This window comes from Bombus pascuorum, chromosome 2 (genome assembly GCF_905332965.1).
Source record: "Bombus pascuorum chromosome 2, iyBomPasc1.1, whole genome shotgun sequence".
NCBI classification, from domain to species: Eukaryota; Metazoa; Arthropoda; class Insecta; order Hymenoptera; family Apidae; genus Bombus; species Bombus pascuorum.
In genome coordinates this window covers 13,883,836-13,906,071 of record NC_083489.1, presented here as the reverse complement: position 1 = coordinate 13,906,071, position 22,236 = coordinate 13,883,836, and the positions used below count along the sequence as shown (strand labels likewise).

Here is a 22,236-nt window from a genome sequence, read left to right as displayed (position 1 = left end):
TATCGGGTCGCCTGAAACTATGCAAACCAGTCGACGATCCGAGATGAGCATTGCATTGATCGCAACAGTGTGTAGGATGACGTAAGGAGGAGGTAGAGGAATCTAGCAAATGCGATTTGACGCTTTAAAATTTTAAGTTTAAATTAAAGTTGTGGATCACAAGGCAAGGGAATCATATTAATTTATCTACACATGTCGACAAGTGTTTAGCTAAAAATATAATGTATTTTGTATAGGAGTAATTGATATAATTGAAGTATTAATGAGTAATTGTATATTTTCTTTCGTTTCGTTTCAGATTTAACATTTATACATCTTTTCAGTTGATGTAACATCTTCCGTCTTTCTTTGATATAAAAAAAGATTTTACTTATGCTATCTTGAGACCAGCAATAGAATTCTCCAGAAGCTAAATTAGAAATTAAATTGTTAGCATATTTGTATTGATTATATAGATGTGAAAGAAAAGGTACAGAGATAAGGTTTACCTTGAGATCCCAAACTACCAATTGACCATCTAAACCGCTCGTACTAAATTCATTATCTGATACTTTGCGCACACAGTTGATAGTATTTTGATGTATACTATCTAAGGCATTATCGTTCGTGTCGGTTCTCGCTTGGCGATCTAACGATTGAAATTTACGCATAGCGGACAAACCAGCAGCCTCTTTTTTCTGTGTGTTGTCTAATTTTGATACAAAATATAGTTGTCCATTATCGTCTATAGAATACAGCATAGGCATACAACTATGTCCCTAAAGGAATTATTTAATTCGTGAGTTATATATTTATAATGAAAATTGTCGCAGTTGAAAATATAAATAAATACCACAGCGACAATGGAATTGGACCCCATCCAAACACAACATAAAAATGGCAAATGCTCTGTATACAATCGTATAACAGCATTTCCTTTAGTAGCATCTGCAATGCAAATTGATGAATTGTGTGCTACCCAACAAATTTTATTGCCACAAGGACTAAATGCAACAGAGTGTATCCAACCTCCTGAGTATAAATAGAAAAGAAATGATTAATAAATATGACAATAAGATTTCATTAGCGTTGTAATAAAAAGAATACTTCTCTACCTCCATTGGGAGTATTCTGGAATTCGGCAAGTAATGTTCCTAAAGTATTACTGTGACCCCATGGACCATTACCAGGTGCATCTTCCATATCACTAATAAATGCACTAAATACACGAACTTTATAATCAGTGGATCCAGCAACCAAAACTTTATTATCTGGGTGCCAATCGACTGTAGTTACAGTAGACCTTAATGGGCGTTTTATATGCTTACACTGCCACCAATTGTTTTCAGAAACAAAATAACAAACAGCTATTACTCTACCTCCAGATCCAACAGCAAATTTATTTTCTACAGAGAAGGAAGCAAGCAATTTTTCAGCTTACATTTATTCAAACCCAAATCAACAACACTTCAGCTGGCTCATACCTAATGGTGACCACTTTACACATGTTGCTGCACGATTTATTCTTAAAAGTACCCATGCGGGATTCCACTTTCCATCCCCTTCCTGTGTCCAAACGTATGCATTCTTATCTGCGGAGCATGTTACTATTCGATTGGTATTCGGTGCCCAATCAATACCCATAACATGCATATCATGTTCCTGTAGATTCTGTAACAATTTCCAACCACTCGACGTGCGTTTGTAAACTTGGATCTCATTGTTATTTGGACAAATGGCCACTTCTGTAAAAAATATATTAACTCTGATCATTGATTGGCAAAGGTACTGTACGCGTCAAACAAATGTCAAACCTTTTTTGTCTTTATTCCAAGCATGACAGCTGATAGCGTCAACACCTAAGTTATGAACTTCTGTCATTTTGTATTATATTTTTTACCTGAGGAATTCAATAAATTTTACATACGATATCTATGAATCACCACACATAACCACATAAAACGGGTGCGGTCACGTATGTATTAATGTTATGACGGCCCTCCTATACTCGCCACCAGAGGGATGCACATCAAACACACAAATCTCGAAAGTCTCCACTCTACTTCAGTCTTCACTTTACTCTTGTCTCTTTACTTTAATAATCATAGTTTTTCCAAATTCCAACGTCTGACCGATCTAATAAACGGTCTTGTTCAGTAGTCATTTACTCTTTGACTGACGGATTACTTATGCTTACTAAGAGGCTTCAAACGAAACATGCTTTTTTTTCTTTTTTCCTTTCCTTTCCTTTCCTTCCCCTTTCCTTCCTATCATAGTAGAGATTGTATACTTGGGTTAACTTTATGTACTAACATTATGATATGATACATAGATATGTTCGTGCAGGGATTCGTGTTACGATGCGTTCATACATCTCACGGTTCAATTCATAAACACAGAAAAACAAGAAAGGAACTCAAGTACAATTAGTTTAACTTTGCGAAAACAACGAACATACATGTAGTAATATCATCATGTTTATATATAAAGTTAACTCAAATATAAAAAGTAGTAAAAGTACCTTCATGAATATCTCGGGAACTAATGCCAAGCAGCGTTTATATAGTGGTATATATAGTTGCACAGAGTTATGTTATTGACGACATATTTGAGAATAAAATTATATAATTATCATTTATTATATGTAATCATTAGTTCAGTTTAATTTACTTATGAACGCAATCAACTTTCTATATAATATTAGCGTTCCATATATTGGTAGTTCTGAATTCGATTATGGATATGCAATTGGTCTTTATTCAGTTTATATAAAAGAATATATTTATGTATGTATATTGATATAGAACATTACAATGTATTTCTACGAAAACGTTTTGTTTATGTGATATACGTATATGTAATAAATAAAGTTTTTTAAAAAAATACTATAAGCTCGATCGATTCAGATATCGATAAATACATTACGGGAATCCCATTACTACATGTTTAGTAATCTCAATATTTTGTAGTTTGTAAAACAAAAGAAGTCTTCTAGTTAGTGATCCCTTGTTTTAAGAGAAGTATCATTAACTATCCACATTTCGATTTTGGTAAGTTATTGTAACAATAATTATTATATTATTACATATTTGAACAAAGTAAAAAGTATAAGTATCTAGAAGAGAAAATTTCTTCTCTAATAAAAATTTAAGTTTGCTTACATATATATATTATTTAGAATTTATATTTCCCGATTTAGATAAGAGTTACATTAATAATTAGATAAACAGTTTGAGGAGTTAATTAATATAATAATAGAAGATAGACAAGTATGTCTTGTTGAAATAAATAGCAAAATAAAACATAATTTTTATATATATTATAATTTTTATTGTTTGGTATTTTGTAGGTAGTAAAAGATTGCTGATGTTAAAAAGTCATCTTTACTTTATAAGACAGAAAGATTTAAAACAAAGATTATTTAAAAGTTGAAAAGAACTTTTAAAAATATCCTCATTATATGTATATTATAGAAGTATTCAAATCTAAAGTTACCAAAGAAAAATGGATGTAGGTGAATGGATATTGTCCAATTCAAATATATTTTCAAGCCAATTTGATTTAGATAATAATCATATGAGTAGTAGCTTAGAAGAAACGGTTCCTGAAAGTTATATGTATCCATTATTTTCAATATTAACTAATGTGGAATTACATATGGATACATGTAACACTGATAACAATCATAACACATATGCTATGTCCATTAGAGAAAGTTTGGAGTGTAATAATAATGATTCAAATAATAATTTAGATTTTATTCATAAGTCTCAAAAGCAGACAGATATAATTTCATTATCTCAAAGTAGTATATATAAAACAAAATCTATAGAATCTTTGAGCAATCCATCATTAAGTGACTCTAAAGATTACCAGATTACAAAAATAAGAGAGAAAGCTCATCAAATATGTACACTTCTGCCAATATATAAATATGACCGTGTGTTTGAAATTTTATATAAAAATCGTTATGCGGAGAATTATATAGAGCTTAGTTTGTGGGATTTATTACCAATGAAAAGGCCAGCAATAAAAATTTCTTCTAATATGAAATTCGTAGATGACAATTCTGTCAAATGCGAAGAGATATTTTATGTTTATGGGAGAAAAAGAACTAGTTCTATGAAACAAATAAATGATCTATTAAGCATGCAATATTCATCGAATAATTCAAATACCAAAAGTAAGGAGACTGTTCTACAAACAAGGTATACAGGGAATAATAGCAAGAATTTTGGACAATTATTACATAATTATATGCAATATTTGAGTAGTAGGGAAAACATTAAGAAACAGAAATTATCTGCCATATATAAACAGAAACAATTAAAAAATCCAACAAAAATGTTAGAAATATCAAATGTTGATTTAAGTAATATAAAACCTTACAGAGTAAATTTTAGCGATTCATCATCTACTAATAAAAGAAATGTTAATAAGACAATAATTTCATCTAAAAATACATCGCCTGATATATCACCACGTTCCAAAAGCACATTGTGTGATACTGTAACAAGTGATGTATCAGTTGCAGTAACAAAATCACAAGATTCACTTGAAAACATAGAAGTAAAACCATCAACTTCTACTGGAATTTATTCTACACAAAATACCAAACATGTGTTTGGAGGTACTAGAAAAAAAGATATCAAATTTTTGAAGAGAACTAGTGAGAGCAAAAAAGATATTGATATAGAAAATACTAGAATACCCCTAAGGATGGAACTGGATAAAAGATTAGAATTTATATTTCCTGATTTAGATAAGAATTACATTAATAAACTATGTATAAGATATTCAAATACAGATCTTAGTTTAGATAAACAGTTTGAGGAGTTAATTAATATAATAGTAGAAGATAGACAAGTATGTCCTGTTGAAATAAATAGCAAAATAAATCAGGAAAAAGATTATGATATAGATGAAAAATATAATTATTTAAAAGAAATTTTTCCTAATGCAGAACCTGCATATTTAAAAAAGGTTATAGTACGAACAGCTAATGATCCTGCTAAATTAGATCAGTTCATAGAAGATCAATGCAAATGTCCTACTTATCTAACAAAAGATGAAAAAATAAGACGAATGCATATTACAGAACAGCAAATGCTATACATTCGAGAATTTGATGTGAGACAGTTTTTGGAAATTTATCCATCTCCACATACATATTTCGAAGATCCAGAAAGAAAGCATGAATACAATCCCGATGCACTTGAATTTCTGAAACATCATTTTAATAAATTTGAGGTATATATGTTAAAATATAATATGTCACTTGCGATATATAAAGCATTATTTGAAATTTGTAGGTGGAAACTTTAATGAATGTTTATGAACAGCATAATTATCACTTAACTATAACTGCAAACGCTTTAGAGAATATGAAACCAGATAAAAAAACAAATTATACAACTATGTGGGATAAAACTCTATCAGATGATATTTCTTTATTGCATGAATGTGCATTTATAAAACATAAAAATCGTATTACAGAATATCAAAAAGAATTAAAAAAAAGAGAAGATGAAGAATTTGAGGAGTTACAAGTAAGTTATTATATTATAATACGCGCTAAAAAATGTTATACACTGAAAAGAAAATATCACTTTTTTATTTGTTTATTAGAAAAGAAATGAACTTTTAATATGTCAGTGTTGTTATGTAAATTGTATACCATCTAAATGTTCAACATGTGATGATGGCCACGTATTTTGTAATTCATGCATTGTGCGTGGAACTCAAACACAAATTGCACAGGGAAATGTGCATGTTCCATGTTTTGTAGATTGTGATGGAGAATTTCGACTTTCAACTCTTCAGAAAGTATTAACACCAATGCAATTTAGTATATTTGTTCGTAAAATGCAAGAAAGAGAAGTAATGTCTGCTGGAATCCTAGGTTTAGTTTCATGTCCGTTTTGTCAGTTTGCCTCTATACCTCCCTTAAGAGATAATGTTTTTAAATGTCTTAATCCCGAATGTATGAAAGAATCGTGTAGGTAAGTTCGATTCAAAGAGATACAATAATTATACTCACCAAATTTATGTTATGAGAAAATTTTTCATTTCTACCATTATTATGCACTGTTATATTTTGAAATAGATTATGTAAAGAGATAAATCATATACCGCTTAAATGCTATGAAGAAAAGACTGAGAAAGCACGTTTGTTTTTGGAAGAGAAAATGACAGAAGCACTTGTACATAAATGTCACAGATGTAGCCGTCCATATTTTAAGGAGAATGGATGCAACAAAATCACTTGTGTCTGTGGCTGTATGATGTGTTATCTCTGTGATGAAGAAATTACTGGATATGAGCATTTTAACAAGTATGCATCACATAGAAATTGTTTAATTTAGAACCTATTAATTAATAGAAATATTTGATTACCAGAGGTATATGCTCATTAACGAGTGATGATCATTCGTTAAATGCTGCAGCAGTTCAGGCAGTTGCCGAGAAAACTATGAAATACATAGAAGAAAAGGATCCGAATATAAAGATAAATGCTGATATTATTTTTCCAAATATACAATACAATTACAGTGAAGCTAATAATCAATTAATACAGGTAAGATGTTAGTTTAATGATGTACAATTAAAATGTAGCTTTATTGATATTAAATACTTCTTATTTACTTTATAGAAACGAGTAGACAATATAACAAGATTTGCTTAAGCGATATATAAGGTATATATAAGGTTTCTCTGCAGAAAAAGATTAGTTTTGTGTAGCTATATTATAATTTTTTTTTCATGTGTTAAACATTTGTAAAACTTGAAAGAATGATATAAGTACATTTAAGTTCTATTATACAAACGTTATATTCTGATATTTGATTGAAATTGAAAATTTTGTTAACAGTAGTTGAAATTTTATTTGGAATTGTCTAATATTTGACAATTTTGTATTTTTATACATTAATGGCTGTTGATAATGGAAGAGGTAGAGGTAATATACAAACGAGATAGAAATACAACAAATCATCAGATGTATTTATTTTTATTTTTAATGTTATGAATGTGTACATGTTCAATGTATCATAAAACTTAATAAATACATTACTTTGAAAACTTAATGAAAACATTACTCTCCTTTTTACTTTTTTTACTTTTTAGTATTTAGTAGCCCATTCTAATGTCAATAATTCCTTCTCCATAGTTATGAGGAGATTCATTGGTTTGAGGTTGTGAAGTAGTAGTAAGTATTGGCATAGTTGTTCTGGGATTCCCCTTAACATCTCCATTACTATTATGATTTTTATTGTTAGAATTTACGTTATCAGAATATTTCTTATTGGCACTTGTACAACCAAGATTTTCATTACTTATTGGCTGTATTCCATCAAATTCAGTAATGATCTGCAAATGATTATTTGAAAATTAAAATATTTACTTTAATATAAAGATCTAATTTATCACTAATGAAATTACATATCATTTAACTTATCCATATATGAAATGTATACGTATAACATTTTCTAAGAACATCTGTCACTAATATTATACTAAGTAACTTACGATTTCGCCTGTTAACGGACTATGACAAATCCTCACAGCAGTGCAAGATTCCGAGGCCTTATTCTGTTGGTTAATTTTGTGTGGAAAGAGTTTTTCTAATTGTTTATGGAATGGTGACTGGCCTGATGGGACTTGCATGTATGCTGGTATTGGAAGTGAGTGTCCTGGTGTAGGAAATGAATGTCCTGGTGGATCAAACTGATGCTCCGGTAATGGAAACCAGCGTTTTGGGTGGAAAAATCTATTCAAGGGCCTTTCATGATTTTCTCGGAAAACACTAGCATTGGCCACTGTCAGTAGGAGACATACTGCGAGAATTTGCTTCATCTCTTAAATAATAGAAATTGATATTAACATACGGTAACATGTAATAAAACAAAGCAAGGATATGATACATTCGTTGCGATACACATCGCTACAATAAACTCGAAACGATATCGAAGTTACTGAGAGAAGGAAAAAATACTCATTATAACTATAACATTCACGCATAGTGCGAAAACATTGTTGGTTAAACATTAAAAAGTACTATTGGTTAAACTGTAACTCATAATCAAGATGCTTAACCAATTACATATCCTTGGCTGATTATAATTAAATTTTTCTAAAAAATCTCATCAGTATTACTCTAATCTATATGTAGGTTTCATGTAAATTTTTACCATGATGTGACCTCGAAATTCATTCTATATCTCTAACTACAAAGAAATCACTGTTATTGTTAGTATGGAGTAACATTATTTTAAATAATTTCTCTCAAGTTCTTTCCAAGTAGTAGCGGCTAATATACATACATAACTATCTCATTTCCTTTGATACCATGGAGTAAAAGTACATTTTTTTCTACATTTTTTTAGTTTTCTAAGCTAATCAAGGCAAGCTAATTGAAGGAGTTCAAGGATAAAAATATAGAAATGAATAACGGCCACGGGCGCTATGTTGTAACTCAGCAGAGAAGAAGATCCGGAACCGTTTAAACGTTGGCGAGGCCTTTTATGAGTATATATATATTTTTATGTATACGTACTTCTGGGGCTACTTTCGACGATTTGAGTCTTGAGATTAGCAAATACTATTAATCGCGTAAGTCGCAAGCAATGTGTTTTTAAACGCGGATCACCGTGAATTTATGGTAATTTATGCCGAATTGCGATCATCGTGACAAAGGTCAATGTAAGTCAGCAACTTTTTCGATCATTTGTGTTACGATCTAACGCATTGACGTAGGGGCTGTCGATGTGAATTGTAATCTTAAGGCGTAGCAGAGTCATAAAATCAATTAATCAGAATGTTGCAAATGGACTGTTAGAAAAGCAACTTAAAGTTTTAAGCAAACGTAGTTTCATTGAAACATGATCATCTTTCATAAATGCAAAATTCATGTTTCCTGAAATGTTCACCAGATTAATGTTTTGTTCATTCTCATTATAGTCAATAATGAGGTTTTGGAGAATGGATATTTAATGTGCATCATCCTAATATGTGTGTAATTATAAATTGTAAAGTAATTACAAGATGAAAATATTTCGCTATTCAAACGTTATATATATATATATATATATATATAATATATATATATATATATATATTATATATATATAACGTTTGAATATTATTATTTATTATTATATTAGTATAGCATATATATTATTATTTATGGCGTAACAATATCTTTCAAAAGTAAAATATGTTGAGATTCGAAAACCATGTTCTTTGAGTATGTTTTAGATACCCTCTCTAAGAAGAGATTTCTTGGCTCTCTACACCTTTTACGCGCGTGCATTAAGAAACAATTCAGAGATAGCCAACTTCACATTATGATATACGATATTTTGTACGCCTAAATTACTCTTATTCAGAAACGGTGAGGTTAGAGCTCTTTTTTATAAAATGATTCTCCTAGCCATTTTACACAACATATTAGTTTTCCGATAACTGTTTTTCTCTAATTGATCAAAAAGTCATTTTCGCAGTGAAGATTGGTGATGATGAATATCTCTATTTTTGTAAGATTAGACTCTAGATTGACTCGTGTATAGATATTATACTAAATAACGTATCATCAAAATTTCAAAGACATTGTAAGAAAATCAATTTATGCTACAGATACTTTAACACGAAAATAATTATTACTTCGACGATGAAAAGATTAGACAAGGAATATTGTGACGAAAATTTTGAGTAACTCAAATGAAGGAAAATATGAGGAATTTGGATTATTATCGGGATTTTGACATAGATAGAAGACTTACACCGATTCTAAACGCATCATAAGTCCTATTCACGTACACCATGCAATTACTAAGCGTATTTATTCTTTTCGTAAGTTCCAATTACTTTATGAAACGTATTCTTCTCTTTGTCTGTCAAAAGTTACATTTTTATAATTATCACTCTCCATATAAAATATTTATTTATATATTGTATAATTATAATTATTTCATTTTTCATATTGTCATAAGTCGGTTTTCAACCGCGTAAAATCATAAATCTTTATAATTACTATTTCAAAGAGAATTTGTTAGTTTTTAAAACTATTTCTCTGAGAAAAAAAGCAAAATGCAACCAAATAACTTCGCAATAGCATAGAATAATTCTGTTTCAAATTTCTTTAGGTTTACCTTATAATGGTGTTGTCGAGAACGTATTCCTTGGGCCGATCCAACGATTTCATCACTAAAGAGATGCAGCGATAAAATATTAAGCGACGTATTAGGTTTGGGAATGGATAAATTCGAATTCAACAAAAGCGTTAAACTCGCCGTTTTCAAATTATCAGCCGCTGAAATTGACGTTTTAACGAACAATGTTCAAAACAGCAACTTTTTTGATTTAATGAATTCGCCTGTTTTCAAACTCCTCATGAATATACTGGGACCATTATCATCGAAGTATAGTGATAGCATTCCTTTTCCTGAGTCGGAATAACAGTCTGATAAAGATCGGTTTCACGAAAATGTGGAAATTCCTGTGATTTACAAAGATTCGCCAGGAAGTTCTGTGTTAACGTCAGGGGAACCATTGATCGAAGAATCTTCAATATTTGTCGAAGAATCGTCTGTTTAGAAGAAATTTTGTAGCTATATCTTTTATTATTGGCGTTTATGCGGATTTATATTTCTATGAACATAGTTTACAGAAATGAATCACTCGAAAAAGTTTATCATCTATATGCTACTTATTAAATATTATGACAAGTATTATTTTTTGTGTATTTTTCGTATATTTTTAAGTACTGTGATTAACACATTCTGCGAACTTTTGCATAAAAATTTTTTCTTTTTAGATGTATATATATGTATCTTTAGTTTAAGTAGTAGCAACATATTTAGTTTAAGCGTTATTTTAGATGATTTATATAGAAATTAATTCTGTTGCGACGTTTGGATACTAATCAAATTATTGAAGTTATTTCCACTAGCAAAACTGACCATTTTATAATGTTACGACTTTACAACTTATAATTTTACGAATAAGGAACTGTATTTTCCTCGAAAAATCAGTCATAAAAAACTTGTACTAGAAAAAGCGCCTTAAAACAAATAAAAATACAGTATAGGATACAATGAAAATATACACAATACAGAGTACTATAAAAAGGTATAGTGAAAATAGAAAAACAGAAAGGTAAAAAAAGAAAGCTATTATAAGAAATATCGATATCAGTTTTTTAGAAGTTCCAGTTCGTACTGCTTTTTAAAAAAATTCGGCGTTTCGTTACTGCTCCGCGTGGGCTCGCGTGTTTATTAATTGTTTAAGCTTCTCATAGTCATTTTTCCATAGTAAATGTCTTCTAGAACGTATGTCGTGGTCATAAGGACAGACACTCCAGCGAATATCACCCACATAACCAGTTCGAGTGTGACCTGAATGAATTATAAAAGAATTTTAATTATTACAATTTTCATTTGGCAAACTAAAAATCATAACGAATCGTAACTGAAAATCATAATAATTTTTAAGCCAAAATTTTAAGAATTTAAATGTCAAAGTATCATCCCCTTTCTGTCTTACTAAGTAATATCAATTAATATATAGTAACATATAATAATATATAATTTAAAGGGGTTGTAGTACTCATCGAGAGGAATAAAAAAATGTCTAACAAACGTAGATCTTAAAAATCAATCCTTTGTAAAATCAGCTTTTGAAAGATTTGATTTTACGATCTATGTTGATTAGATATTTTTTACTCCTTTCGATGAGTACTACCATCCCTTCAAGTTATGGACCTTTTTTTACGAACATGCTGTATCATATTAGAGATTTTATATTATATATCTCTATATTTTCGGCCTCATAATTCTGAAAAGCACTTTGCTCTCAGTCTGCCTATGTCTATAATTTTACTTATTTTATTTACATTAATTTAATTTCCCACTTTGGGTCTCTCCTCTTCCTTCTTTCTCATAAGAGATTTTATATATAGTAATAATATATTATATATAATATGAAATATTTATTTGTATAAATATTTACTTCTACTACGGTTTTCAGGATAATCTTTAAACGATGATTGACAGAAACCCATTGCCAGATTATCACCGGCAGAAGAATGATCAAAAGTATTGCTTCCAGAGCGTGCAACACTATCAATGATATCGAATGATAAATCATCGATTTTCTTCGAAATTTCCGTCTACAATGATGCAGTTATTTTATCGTCAATATTAATATATATTTTATTTCGTAATATCTTAAATTTTTAAGTACCTATTTTCTAATTTTTCTTTTTCTTCTTGGTTTTCTTCTACTTCGACTACTTCGTCGTTGTTTCCGCTATCCGTTTGATTTTTAATGTCGTACATGTTAAATGATATTTGGATAAATTAAATGTAAAGGATTTCCCCGAGAGATAACTGTTTGCAGACAAGGAGCATTCAATACCATGAATTTCCTAGTACATCTCATTTTCAATTTGTCAAATTAGACAAATTGGACGATGAAAAATTGGATGGACAAGGATGTTGTTATCTTTCGTTTGTTTTCATTTAGTTTCCATTCATAAGGTGAACAAAAAATTGCTAGAAACCAGTAGATCACATACAAGTCATTTCTTTTATAAAAATTACTTAGAGTACAATAAAATATCAAATTTCAAATAATTACATCAATTAATACATTCAATTTACGTATTTATGAGTCAATTATCAGCTAATTGCAAATAATAAACTTGAAATGTAGATTCAAATTTAATTTATTTTCCTCACAATACGTAGTGTAATAAAATATCAAAATAATAATATCGTATATCATTAATAATTAATCGTTATCTAATTACTAACAAACTATAGATCCCATCATTAATAATCGTAATACTATTTGGTAACGTTCTCTGTCCAGCATTTACATCATTCGTTTATCGCGCTTTCGATCATTGTAGTAACTCATTCCCAGTTGCCAGTCTTCAACAACCGCTTTCTTCTTTTATGGCACAAAGTGACGCTGACTCAATCGGTTAATTATTATGATAATTAGGCGACTTCAAGGATCCGCAACGCAAACATTTTACCGATTTCTTGTTTGCATATCTTTCGTAAAATAGTCGGGCGTTGCCTTATCGCATTTTGATGTTTTCCAAGCGATTGAGACAAAAAAAAGCGGTTTTATGAAAAGAATTTCAGTAAGTTGGTTGTTAGTAGTAACAAGATTTCCGACCAACTGGGAAACTGTGAACATAATTTCTTCCTCGATGCTGCCTTCTGGCCACCTGTTGCCTGTACACAAACAGTGGCCTAAAAATTTTGGCATCTTGAGCTTCTAGATCTTCTGGATCATTCTTGAGATTGTCTTGCTTTGTTTCTGCTTTGATGGATCTAATTATTCTGGGTTTTTGATTCGATAGAGTTTGATAGCTGGCTGGAGGATTCTGAGAATTACTTCTTTCAATATAACCGTTCATTTCGAGATGTTCTTTGGTTTTTCCGTAGGCTTCGACCTAAAATTGATTGATAAAGATCGTGAATTTTATGTATATATATAATATATAAATATTTTTTAATGCAACAAATAAAATTTCTATTTCGATCTTTAAGATCGAGTAATCAGTTCTCTGATAATTTATCATTCATATTTTGATGCTTAATAAAGAAAATTATATTGTTTGTATAAAAATTTCGTGTTGTATTAGGTTTTTAATAGGTTAAAGAAAATTGTTAATGAAAGTAAAGAAGACACTCCTTTTAAGGAAGATTATTAGTTTTTTATCGATATTTCAGATTTTGGTTTCAATTGAAACTAGGCTTACGAAAGAAACGTGTTTCCATAGTATAAGTGACGCAATATGTATTAATGTATATATTTTAAATCGTCTATCATTTTAACTAAACTCAAACTAAGAAAATATAGCGCCAGTGAAATATTTAATTTTGTATGAAGTTCAAGAGAAGGTACAAATTTATTTCTATAAAATTAATTTCCCAATTAAACATTATACGTACATGAAAAAAAAATCTCGGAATGACAATAACAATTGAACAGATTTTCCTATTATCCCATTATTCTAATATTAATATTCATGAAATCTAGAAAATATTCCCACGCACCGTACGAGCAATCCTCGAAGTGTCCTCAATATCTTTTATAATTTCTTCCTGTGTCTTCTTTTCAATATAGCCATTATTTTCCAAATTCTTTTTCTGCATTCCATACGCTCGAATTCCAGGAAGATCCTCTTCGGAATTAATATGGATCTTTTCCACTTTGCCATCAAATCCATGTTGATTTTCTATATGCAATCTTCTAGTTCGACTGTTTTCCCTGAATTTCCTTGGAAGCCTGTCTGGTATGTCTCCTACAGTCCGTAATCGCGACACAGTTGGATTGGAAAACTCTGCGTTCAACGATACCGCATAGTTGACATCGAACGATGCCATCAGAAACAGAACCTGCGAAAGATTCAGAATAGAAACAAAAATTCAATGCACATAATTTTTTAATCGCATTTTAATTATGTATGATTTTAAGATGATTGTTATTGAACTTGGAAAAGATTGGACACTTTTTGTTACGTATTGATTAGATAATCTATACTGTTTTTAATGTTTCGATAAACAAGTTTTGCTGATGCGTATATGACATTTTTATAAGAGGTTGATATATTTAAATAATTAATAATATCGCTACTATAAATTTTCATGGAGTTTTCCAACTTTTTCTACAACTGCTAATATTATTATCAAATCATTATAGCTCTACTATCATAAAAAGTTCTAAAAACTCAACCTTCAAGCAAAAAGTTCATTGTTTGCCAAACTTTTATCAATATTTTATTTTACTTGATTAATTTAAAGGTTGAGCTGATTATATCAATATAATACTATATCAGTTAATATCCATACGGTATGTTAATGACTGATTTTTTATGCATTTATGCGAAATTTAAAAGTGCAAAAATATGCAGAGTATATACATATAATACATAAAGATATATAAAATATCCAAAAGTAGAATATTCATAATAAGTTTTAATAAGTAAATCAAATCGTTGTTTAAAATGTATTCCATCAATTTTGTTTATAAAAATATAAATTTGCAGAAAAATCCGCAATGCAGATATCACATTAACTCTCTCTTACCACGAGTGCAGTCCACATGGCGCAAAGATTAACGTTTCTCAACTGAAGATATCGAAATCCAGAATAGCGAATTCCGTTCTCGGCGACACTTAGATCACGATTGAGGGAACAGATTGGTCGAGCATCGGTTATATACGTGACGCGTTTGCGATCTCGAGGAACGCGATTAAGTTGCTGCCACTCTCGACGTATACAGAGAGAGAACGATGTGGTTGGAGCTTCCAGTTTAGATGTGAGTCATCTTAGCGACCGATCCTCGGAAAAAAGAAAGGTAAAGAGGGTCGTCTTGTTTCTTTTATCACTTTCGAATTGGCTTTCTACGCGAAAGCTCGAACACCTTGAATGTTTTCTTAGCCTGGCCTTTTTTTCTCGGCCTTTCATTCCTCGTGAAACGATAGCGGTATTGTTTATAATTTCTTTCATTTTACTTTTTACTCCAATGTATCTTCCCGATGATATGCATTATTGCATTTTTAGCATAGATGTGTAGTATTGATAATTATTATAGTTTTTTAAAGTATCCTTTTGTTTCATGTTTTCTTCCTTTTTTTTTTTAGTCGTTATGTGTAATATTCGAGTTACTTTTCATAATTGTGATATTTGTAGAAGTTTGATCGCTGCTTTAAATTTTCTGTTATATGGACCTGCAATAACAATTATTTTTAGTTTACAAGGTCATTTTATTGATAAAAGTTTCAATTAGATAAATATAAACGCATGTTTGTGATTAGAGGCATTAGATATAACTCTTAACAAAGAAACCACAACTTCTTTTGGCGACCACTACTAGTTCCTATATATATAGAATAAAACAAACTAATTAGATGTAGGCCTTGATAAAAAGAAAAATATTATGGTCTAACCAAAACCACTGAAACATCCATAGAATTAAATTCTATATTCTAATTCCTTTTTATTATATTTCAAAGGAATCTTTACAATTCTCAAAATTATATTTTGTATCCACCAGTTTAGTTCTGCAATTGTCATCCATGAAGAGTCAGCCCTTTGCTCATTGATTAACAAATTTCAAGAACAGACCCCTATTTCGCACCTTGGTAATTCCCTTAAAAGATACTCCACTTATTCATCACATTAGTACGAGGAATTTTGCCAACATACCTCTCAAACTAGTCACCACATTTTTCATAGGTGTTAAACGTCCACTCAGTGGTCGTTAAACATTCGTATGATAGGGGTCATCTACAATTGGGATTCTTAAGTACACCTTTCTCCCAATATTACCAATATTGCATAGAAAACAATCGATATTTTGATCCGAAATCTGATTAGTATTCATTCGAAAAGTATTCAGTTACGTCGAAAATACATTTGAAGGTTAATTATTGATGGTAAATTAGCATACAATAGCGCGACCGGTAATAAATCCAAATTTACGTGAATATAGATTCGTAAATATGCATATTCTATATTAAAATGTATGTATTTGGGATGTATGAATTTTCGTACGAATTATTTGTGCTGCGCGCGCATCGTACTGCGCAGTAGCAATTTGAGTGAAACAGAAAATGAACGCAGCATCGTATGCACTGTTGTATTTTAGAATAAAATTAACAATTAAAATATCATGTATTTGTCGAATGAAAAAGAAGAATGCTTCGTAAAAATGTGCAGAGAAAATGAAGAGGGGAATGAAAATTCAAGACAATTTCCAAAAGTGTGATATAGAGTTCCTTTCTTGGAATTCGCGAAACAATGAGATTCTTTGAGTACGAAAATTCAAAATTTCCATTTCTATTCTAATAAGGTTTCATATTTAAACGTTTGTTGTTACAAGTATTAGTTGATGATGAATTTATAGTACGTTCGAGAAGGCATTTGATTTTTGCAAATAAAATTTAGCAGACATGGAATTGAACAATGGTCTTTCTTTGACTTAGCAACATTCAAACAACTGTCTCACTCTGCTAATTCAACTGCATATCTTCAAGGTATAATGTATAACTTTAATCCTATCATACATATACAATAGCTACCAAAAGTATCTACACATCGTTATATACATATATTACAGCAGTTTGGTAATGTGAGGTCCATATAAGTGTATTAAGCATCGTATCATTTTGAAGTACTTTCGCAAGACTATAAAAATATAATTGACGCTATGAAATGTAGAAATAATATGCAAATATTTTTTGTCCGCTTGATGTTGGACAATTGGAATCTGCCCTCCAAATTCTGAAATTTAATTTGAATGAACATTAATTTGGTGTACACCCTCATTGTAGATCTGCTCGACATCTTCGGTGAATGAATCTAGGAAGGAATGAATGACTAACTATTCTGCCTAAAGGTATTAACATGTCGTTAATTCGTGGTTATAATGTAATGTATATAGATATCGGGACTCATTCGTAGAAAACTGGTTTGTGAATATTTATCGAACACGTTTGACCACTAGAGACATTAATCTCTGAGAATTTAAACTTGATCATTATTAAAAGAAATTCATACTGGGTTGTTTATAAGAACTCTCTTTTAGGTTATCGTGTTATTTATTATCACATAAATTATTCGTATAGATACTTGGAATTTGGAATTGGAATTTATAGACTTATCTTCTTTGATCCTGATTATTGTTTATCATGCTTTAAATTTCTCTGAAACGATATCAATTTTATTAAAGAAATATATTAAATGGTACATATAGCTGCTGCTTTTTATTTTATTGAAGATAAAGATTGAATGCCAGTATTCAGTAATATTAACATTTATGTTGGAAATTCTTATGAATATTTTAGACGTTAATGTGTTCCAATTAATTTTTGGAGTAAATAGTGACACCGTTTCATTTTTCTAAAAAACTGTATGTTTTCAGATTGATTTTATCTTGTTTAAAGATTAAGTGTAGAAAGTCTTGGATTAATATAAGTTCTTTCTCAAGGAAATAAACGGTAGTAGCTCGTTCGGAAATGTCATTGAAGTCCTCATTCCTTGACAACCTTGTCATCATTTACAACGTTCCAATCATCCTCGCAGTCTTAAGGTACATTTCACAGTGTTTCCATTGTTACTTTCTATTCTTTTCATAGCTATTCTTTTCTTAATCTTTTATTCATATTTGTCGGAAGAACAAATGTAATTCAATTCTTTTATCTTTTAATACATAGATAATAATATATATTTTCCTAATTTAATATTTTCAATGTTTTTCTTTTCAAAATTAATAATTTCTCACAATCCAAACCATTTATCATTACTATAAACTTGTAACATGTTAACAAAAGTAGAAAGGAACCTAATTTCAAAATTTGAACGCACAGTTCAATTCATATTCAATTTAATTGAAAACTTAGTTTCTTCCATAGAACGTTCTCTTTAATGTTTAATTAAATAATAATGACGTAAATGAAAACAACACTTTATTTATACAGTGAAATATAGAATCATAAAGCGATAAGAAATGTATCAATCAAGATATCTTCTTTTCCCCTCTATCCAAGCATAAATCGTATTTCCTTCTTTCTCTTTCTCATTCTAATCCTCTTCGTTTCTAATAATCGCCGCTACGAGGTCTGTAAAAATATCGTCTTGGATAATAGTTGTCATAACCGCGATACGGTGTGTAACTGTATCGTCGATTGCTTTCGTCATAGTATTTAGACCGCTGCTGCGATTCCTGTCGATACCTAAACAGAGGTCTAAATATAATATCTTCAGCTACATCCATGTCACCTGTTTCTCGTGAATAATCCATTTGATCATCCTGCAGAGATGGTGTCAGCATTGCCCATTGCGACATGACTACTGGAGACAAGAACTTTTCGTTTGTAGCCAAACTTGGGGCTGCTTCATCCAAGTAGGACACTGGTGCACTGATATAAGGTGATAAAGCAACAGTGATCTGAAAGCGGAAATGACTCCTTTTTTATTAATTTTTTATTTCTTCTTATATTGTAGATAGCAGTATTGGAATTTTTATAATTTTTTATTAAGGGAAATAATGTATTGTAGTTCTAAAAGAAGATAAATAGGTGAATATCTTGAAATTAGATATTATTCGTGCTATATTATTAAAATATTAAGTGTTATTAATGTAATATTATCAATAAGTATTATATAATATAATATTAGTAATATACTATTTATTGATATCCTCATTTTTATCATTTTCTTTCTTCTATCCTTCTACTTTCCTAACTTTAAGTCCTTTCTTTCTATTTTTCCACAACTACCATAATCAAAATATTTGTAATAATATTCCTACTTTCTAATTTTATCTTTTATTACAGATATTTTCTTCGATAATTTACCTCCGACGGTGTGGAAGATTTCCAATAGTCAGGATTGACCGTCAATGAACTCTGATCAACAAAGTCTTGAGCTTTTTTCTGAATCTTCTCGCTATTATGCTTCAAGAATTCAACCTGGCTATTCAACTCGCCATTTTTAACTTGATTAGGCAGAATGGCCACGATGGGGCTTTCCACTTTGCCCTTCTCAGCGTTTGAGGGATCAATGACCGCAACAATAGGAACGGCCACCTTATGCGAAGATGAATCTTCCGGTAACACAATACCATGACTAAGCTTGTCTTCCAAGAATTCGGTTTCGCTTTTACGTTTCTCGTTCAATGATATCGGTTGGATCACGTTCTGTTCTGAGGACTCGTTTTCTTTTTCTTCTGATCGGTCGTCGCTGTCCTAGAAATTGAAAAAAGGTCAGAAATTGCTTGTATTAATAATTAATGAAGATTTTGTGAGAATTATAATAGGAAGTGAATCATTTAACTGATAATCTTCTTTCGAAACATTTGGTTTAATAATTTAAAACCATTGAATAAAGAGTTAATCTAAAAATTTTAATAATCTTTAAAAAAATAGATAGATAGAAAAATAATTGTTAATACTACTATAAGAAAAATTTGGTTTATGTAAAGTAATTAAACATCATCCTATAGGATGAAATTTGTAAAAAGATACTGCAATGTGGAATTTTTGAACCACATGCAAACGAATCGATTTACCTCGTAAATATCTACACTTGATTACACGGATGAGGAAAAAACAATAGATTTATCTAAATAATGGATTGTGTTTTTCTAGCACGATCAGATAGATACGCTTCACCTATCGCAGACGAAGATCTCATTGGATGGACTGTCCATGTTAAATTATTATCCTCTACCTCTGGCGTATATTCATGTGCGTCGTATTCGAAGAATGCTTGGTTCTCTGGCGATGAAGACTTTTGAGCTTCTGCTTCCTTCGCTTCAGTAATATTTTTTCGTACGTCCTCCAAGTTCTCAGGGGGAACCACCAGAAGGTGTTCGCGTTTCGATAGTATCTTGAATAAAAGGTAATACAAATTTGGTACAATAATATTATAATAAAATAATAAATTAGTATAATAATTATTATATATTATAAGTTATCATTATCGTTATTATAAAATCAAATGATACAAATTACCACAATAAAAATTTTAAGATCTGATCTTTTAAATAACGTAAAAAGATCTTAATTCTTATTTAACAGCAGTCACGATATAGTAAGATCATACAAACAGTCCAGTACCACAGTTTATATTTTTGGTGCATCGCGAAATATACTAATTATCTTAAAATAACTAAAATGTTAATTTTTAACTTAAATATTTTTCCACTTGAAATACTCAATTTTTAACTCCTAATCTTCAGGTTGTACGAAAGAAGCACGAGGATTACAAAAAAATAATAATTATAGTATATTTTGTTCGTTTAGTCGTTTTATACAAACCAGATTGGGATTGGTGGCTGGCATTATGAATACATGCTTTTTAACAACTAATCCATTTAGAGATTTATTGGTAACTGTCTGATGCACAGCATCCTGGACAACTGGATCCTGAACGACTGCAGCTATCGTTTCGTTCTTATTGTGTGGGGTTGGTGGAAGTAAACCCTCTACATCCTCTGGCGTCAAAGGTTTCCCCATTGAACCATTCCCATAGAATAAGGCCAAGAAAAAAACAAATTGCACCGTGATCGCCTAAAAAACAACAATATTAAATCAATATAAAAAATTAATACACACTGAAATAAAATTTAAATTCTAATAATGATATTTTACTAAATTATTTATTATTTCAGAGAAACTATTTGGAGAAATGCTGGATAATTAAATTCCTAAATACATAATACAGTAAAGTTAACAATCGAACATACATTGCGCAATATTCTAACGCTTACTCGTGCAATACTGAAAATGCGACATTAAAAGTTTAACACGCAATTTTCACACTATGCTTTTAATTTACATTATTTTATTAATCGTGAAGTTGTAAAATCCAAAATTTAAAAATTAATATTTTATGATTACAGATAGAAATGTCTTTACTCGAAAATGTATTACGTATATTTTACTATTTATAGAAACTGTGGTTATACATAATTATACCCTTTGTGATGCCATTTTATGTTTCATCGATGCTGTTATAGAATCTTCTTGAGTCTTCTTTTATAGTAATGCTCCTTGAATTTTCTCTTTCCTTGACAAAAACCTGAGCAACGTCTTTTCGACTTTGACTAGTAATAACGGTCCGTTCGTGTTTTATACCAGGTACAAAAAGAATTATCGTTGTCCTGCTAACAGACGTGAGTATCAACCTTGCGGTACATCACTTTGGCCAGTTGCGCCGTGAACTTGTCTTCTCGACTTTACCATCGCATATCACTTTTCCTTGATCAGGTCCCGTTAATCAAAAATTGATTATATACCACTACTCAGTTTTTCTCAGTTTCATTCAAATTATAGTAAATTTGAATAATGAACCTTATATTACATGTACTCTCTTATAAGTGAAATACTGTTGAAGATTTAATTGTTTATTTCATTTATCAAATCTATTAATTTTTTAATAACTCATTGTAAAAATGTTTTATTCATTTCAATATAAATTTGCTAACTTGAAAATGTCTGAAAACTAGAATGATGTCTTATCTCCGTTGCCGAATAGGAACTAAAGATATAATGGCTTGAAATAAGAGTAGGCAATAGTAAAATAATTATATCTGCATAAGATTACAGCACCACACATACACATACATATCCATGATCATTATTAAGATTTTCGTTTTCAAAGATTTCTGTGAATTTATTCCAAACTCTGTTCACGTAAACGCTATTTTAAATCATCAGGATTATTTGGACAC

The 22,236-nt window shown here is 30.2% G+C and overlaps 6 protein-coding genes and 2 long non-coding RNA genes across 12 annotated transcripts; 3 read left to right on the top strand and 5 right to left on the bottom strand.

Moving 5' to 3' along the window:
• Positions 1–205: 205 nt before the first annotated feature.
• On the bottom strand, positions 206–2,297 carry LOC132916638 (actin-related protein 2/3 complex subunit 1A-A). 3 transcript variants are annotated; one of them, XM_060976794.1, is made up of 7 exons: positions 1,907–2,297; positions 1,794–1,838; positions 1,464–1,724; positions 1,095–1,385; positions 833–1,011; positions 489–758; positions 206–409 (listed from the first exon to the last, which is right to left on the bottom strand). In XM_060976794.1, the coding sequence occupies exons 1-7, from the start codon at positions 1,935–1,937 to the stop codon at positions 371–373; spliced, it is 1,116 nt and encodes a 371-aa protein (XP_060832777.1). In that variant the 5' UTR covers positions 1,938–2,297; the 3' UTR covers positions 206–370. The 3 variants fall into 3 exon arrangements, with proteins under 3 accessions (XP_060832777.1, XP_060832778.1, XP_060832779.1); XM_060976795.1 differs by having other exon boundaries at positions 1,794–2,295; XM_060976796.1 differs by having other exon boundaries at positions 1,464–1,744; positions 1,794–2,294.
• Positions 2,298–3,308: 1,011 nt separating this feature from the next.
• Positions 3,309–7,057, top strand: LOC132916633 (uncharacterized). The gene is made up of 6 exons (XM_060976787.1): positions 3,309–5,229; positions 5,292–5,528; positions 5,608–5,981; positions 6,086–6,313; positions 6,379–6,556; positions 6,632–7,057. The coding sequence occupies exons 1-6, from the start codon at positions 3,484–3,486 to the stop codon at positions 6,662–6,664; spliced, it is 2,796 nt and encodes a 931-aa protein (XP_060832770.1). The 5' UTR covers positions 3,309–3,483; the 3' UTR covers positions 6,665–7,057.
• LOC132916644 (uncharacterized) lies at positions 6,973–8,646 on the bottom strand. The gene is made up of 3 exons (XM_060976806.1): positions 8,536–8,646; positions 7,507–7,838; positions 6,973–7,347 (listed from the first exon to the last, which is right to left on the bottom strand). The coding sequence occupies exons 2-3, from the start codon at positions 7,831–7,833 to the stop codon at positions 7,108–7,110; spliced, it is 567 nt and encodes a 188-aa protein (XP_060832789.1). The 5' UTR covers positions 7,834–7,838; positions 8,536–8,646; the 3' UTR covers positions 6,973–7,107.
• Positions 8,647–10,850: 2,204 nt separating this feature from the next.
• Positions 10,851–12,552, bottom strand: LOC132916625 (uncharacterized). Its single transcript, XM_060976775.1, has 3 exons — positions 12,220–12,552; positions 11,986–12,145; positions 10,851–11,372 (listed from the first exon to the last, which is right to left on the bottom strand). Exons 1-3 carry the CDS (start codon positions 12,312–12,314, stop codon positions 11,253–11,255), a joined length of 375 nt encoding a protein of 124 aa, XP_060832758.1. The 5' UTR covers positions 12,315–12,552; the 3' UTR covers positions 10,851–11,252.
• A 135-nt stretch (positions 12,553–12,687) lies between these two features.
• On the bottom strand, positions 12,688–15,637 carry LOC132916624 (uncharacterized). The gene is made up of 3 exons (XM_060976774.1): positions 15,084–15,637; positions 14,052–14,393; positions 12,688–13,444 (listed from the first exon to the last, which is right to left on the bottom strand). The coding sequence occupies exons 1-3, from the start codon at positions 15,099–15,101 to the stop codon at positions 13,142–13,144; spliced, it is 663 nt and encodes a 220-aa protein (XP_060832757.1). The 5' UTR covers positions 15,102–15,637; the 3' UTR covers positions 12,688–13,141.
• Positions 15,638–16,455: 818 nt separating this feature from the next.
• Positions 16,456–19,424, top strand: LOC132916626 (uncharacterized). 2 transcript variants are annotated; one of them, XR_009660140.1, is made up of 4 exons: positions 16,456–16,813; positions 16,906–17,035; positions 17,119–17,397; positions 19,337–19,424. It is a non-coding gene; the product is annotated as an uncharacterized LOC132916626 (long non-coding RNA). The 2 variants fall into 2 exon arrangements; XR_009660139.1 differs by lacking the exon at positions 19,337–19,424 and having other exon boundaries at positions 16,460–16,813; positions 17,119–17,734.
• Positions 18,450–21,809, bottom strand: LOC132916622 (uncharacterized). Of its 2 annotated transcripts, XM_060976772.1 has the most exons (6): positions 21,482–21,809; positions 20,822–21,073; positions 20,232–20,390; positions 19,358–19,747; positions 18,780–18,948; positions 18,450–18,619 (listed from the first exon to the last, which is right to left on the bottom strand). In XM_060976772.1, the coding sequence occupies exons 1-6, from the start codon at positions 21,506–21,508 to the stop codon at positions 18,582–18,584; spliced, it is 1,035 nt and encodes a 344-aa protein (XP_060832755.1). In that variant the 5' UTR covers positions 21,509–21,809; the 3' UTR covers positions 18,450–18,581. The 2 variants fall into 2 exon arrangements, with proteins under 2 accessions (XP_060832755.1, XP_060832754.1); XM_060976771.1 differs by having other exon boundaries at positions 18,450–18,948.
• On the top strand, positions 19,498–20,547 carry LOC132916627 (uncharacterized). Its single transcript, XR_009660141.1, has 2 exons — positions 19,498–19,611; positions 20,150–20,547. It is a non-coding gene; the product is annotated as an uncharacterized LOC132916627 (long non-coding RNA).
• Positions 21,810–22,236: the final 427 nt, after the last annotated feature.

Excerpts from the sequence above, each read along its gene's own strand:
- LOC132916625 (XM_060976775.1), bottom strand. The coding sequence starts at position 12,314 with ATGTACGACATTAAAAATCAAACGGATAGCGGAAACAACGACGAAGTA. Across the intron at positions 12,146-12,219 it reads AAAGAAAAATTAGAAAATAG|ACGGAAATTTCGAAGAAAAT; the intron begins GTACTTAAAAAT and ends GCATCATTGTAG. Across the intron at positions 11,373-11,985 it reads TCCTGAAAACCGTAGTAGAA|GTCACACTCGAACTGGTTAT; the intron begins GTAAATATTTAT and ends TAATTCATTCAG.
- LOC132916633 (XM_060976787.1), top strand. The coding sequence starts at position 3,484 with ATGGATGTAGGTGAATGGATATTGTCCAATTCAAATATATTTTCAAGC. Across the intron at positions 6,314-6,378 it reads GGATATGAGCATTTTAACAA|AGGTATATGCTCATTAACGA; the intron begins GTATGCATCACA and ends TTTGATTACCAG. Across the intron at positions 6,557-6,631 it reads CTAATAATCAATTAATACAG|AAACGAGTAGACAATATAAC; the intron begins GTAAGATGTTAG and ends TTTACTTTATAG.
- LOC132916644 (XM_060976806.1), bottom strand. The coding sequence starts at position 7,833 with ATGAAGCAAATTCTCGCAGTATGTCTCCTACTGACAGTGGCCAATGCT. Across the intron at positions 7,348-7,506 it reads GTCCGTTAACAGGCGAAATC|ATCATTACTGAATTTGATGG; the intron begins GTAAGTTACTTA and ends AATCATTTGCAG.
- LOC132916638 (XM_060976794.1), bottom strand. The coding sequence starts at position 1,937 with ATGTGGTTATGTGTGGTGATTCATAGATATC. Across the intron at positions 1,386-1,463 it reads TGTAAAGTGGTCACCATTAG|AAAATAAATTTGCTGTTGGA; the intron begins GTATGAGCCAGC and ends CCTTCTCTGTAG. Across the intron at positions 410-488 it reads TGGTAGTTTGGGATCTCAAG|CTTCTGGAGAATTCTATTGC; the intron begins GTAAACCTTATC and ends TTTCTAATTTAG.
- LOC132916622 (XM_060976771.1), bottom strand. The coding sequence starts at position 21,508 with ATGAAACATAAAATGGCATCACAAAGG. Across the intron at positions 20,391-20,821 it reads CAGCCACCAATCCCAATCTG|ATACTATCGAAACGCGAACA; the intron begins GTTTGTATAAAA and ends CTTTTATTCAAG. Across the intron at positions 18,949-19,357 it reads AATCTTCCACACCGTCGGAG|ATCACTGTTGCTTTATCACC; the intron begins GTAAATTATCGA and ends TTCCGCTTTCAG.
- LOC132916624 (XM_060976774.1), bottom strand. Across the intron at positions 13,445-14,051 it reads CTTCGAGGATTGCTCGTACG|GTCGAAGCCTACGGAAAAAC; the intron begins GTGCGTGGGAAT and ends AATCAATTTTAG.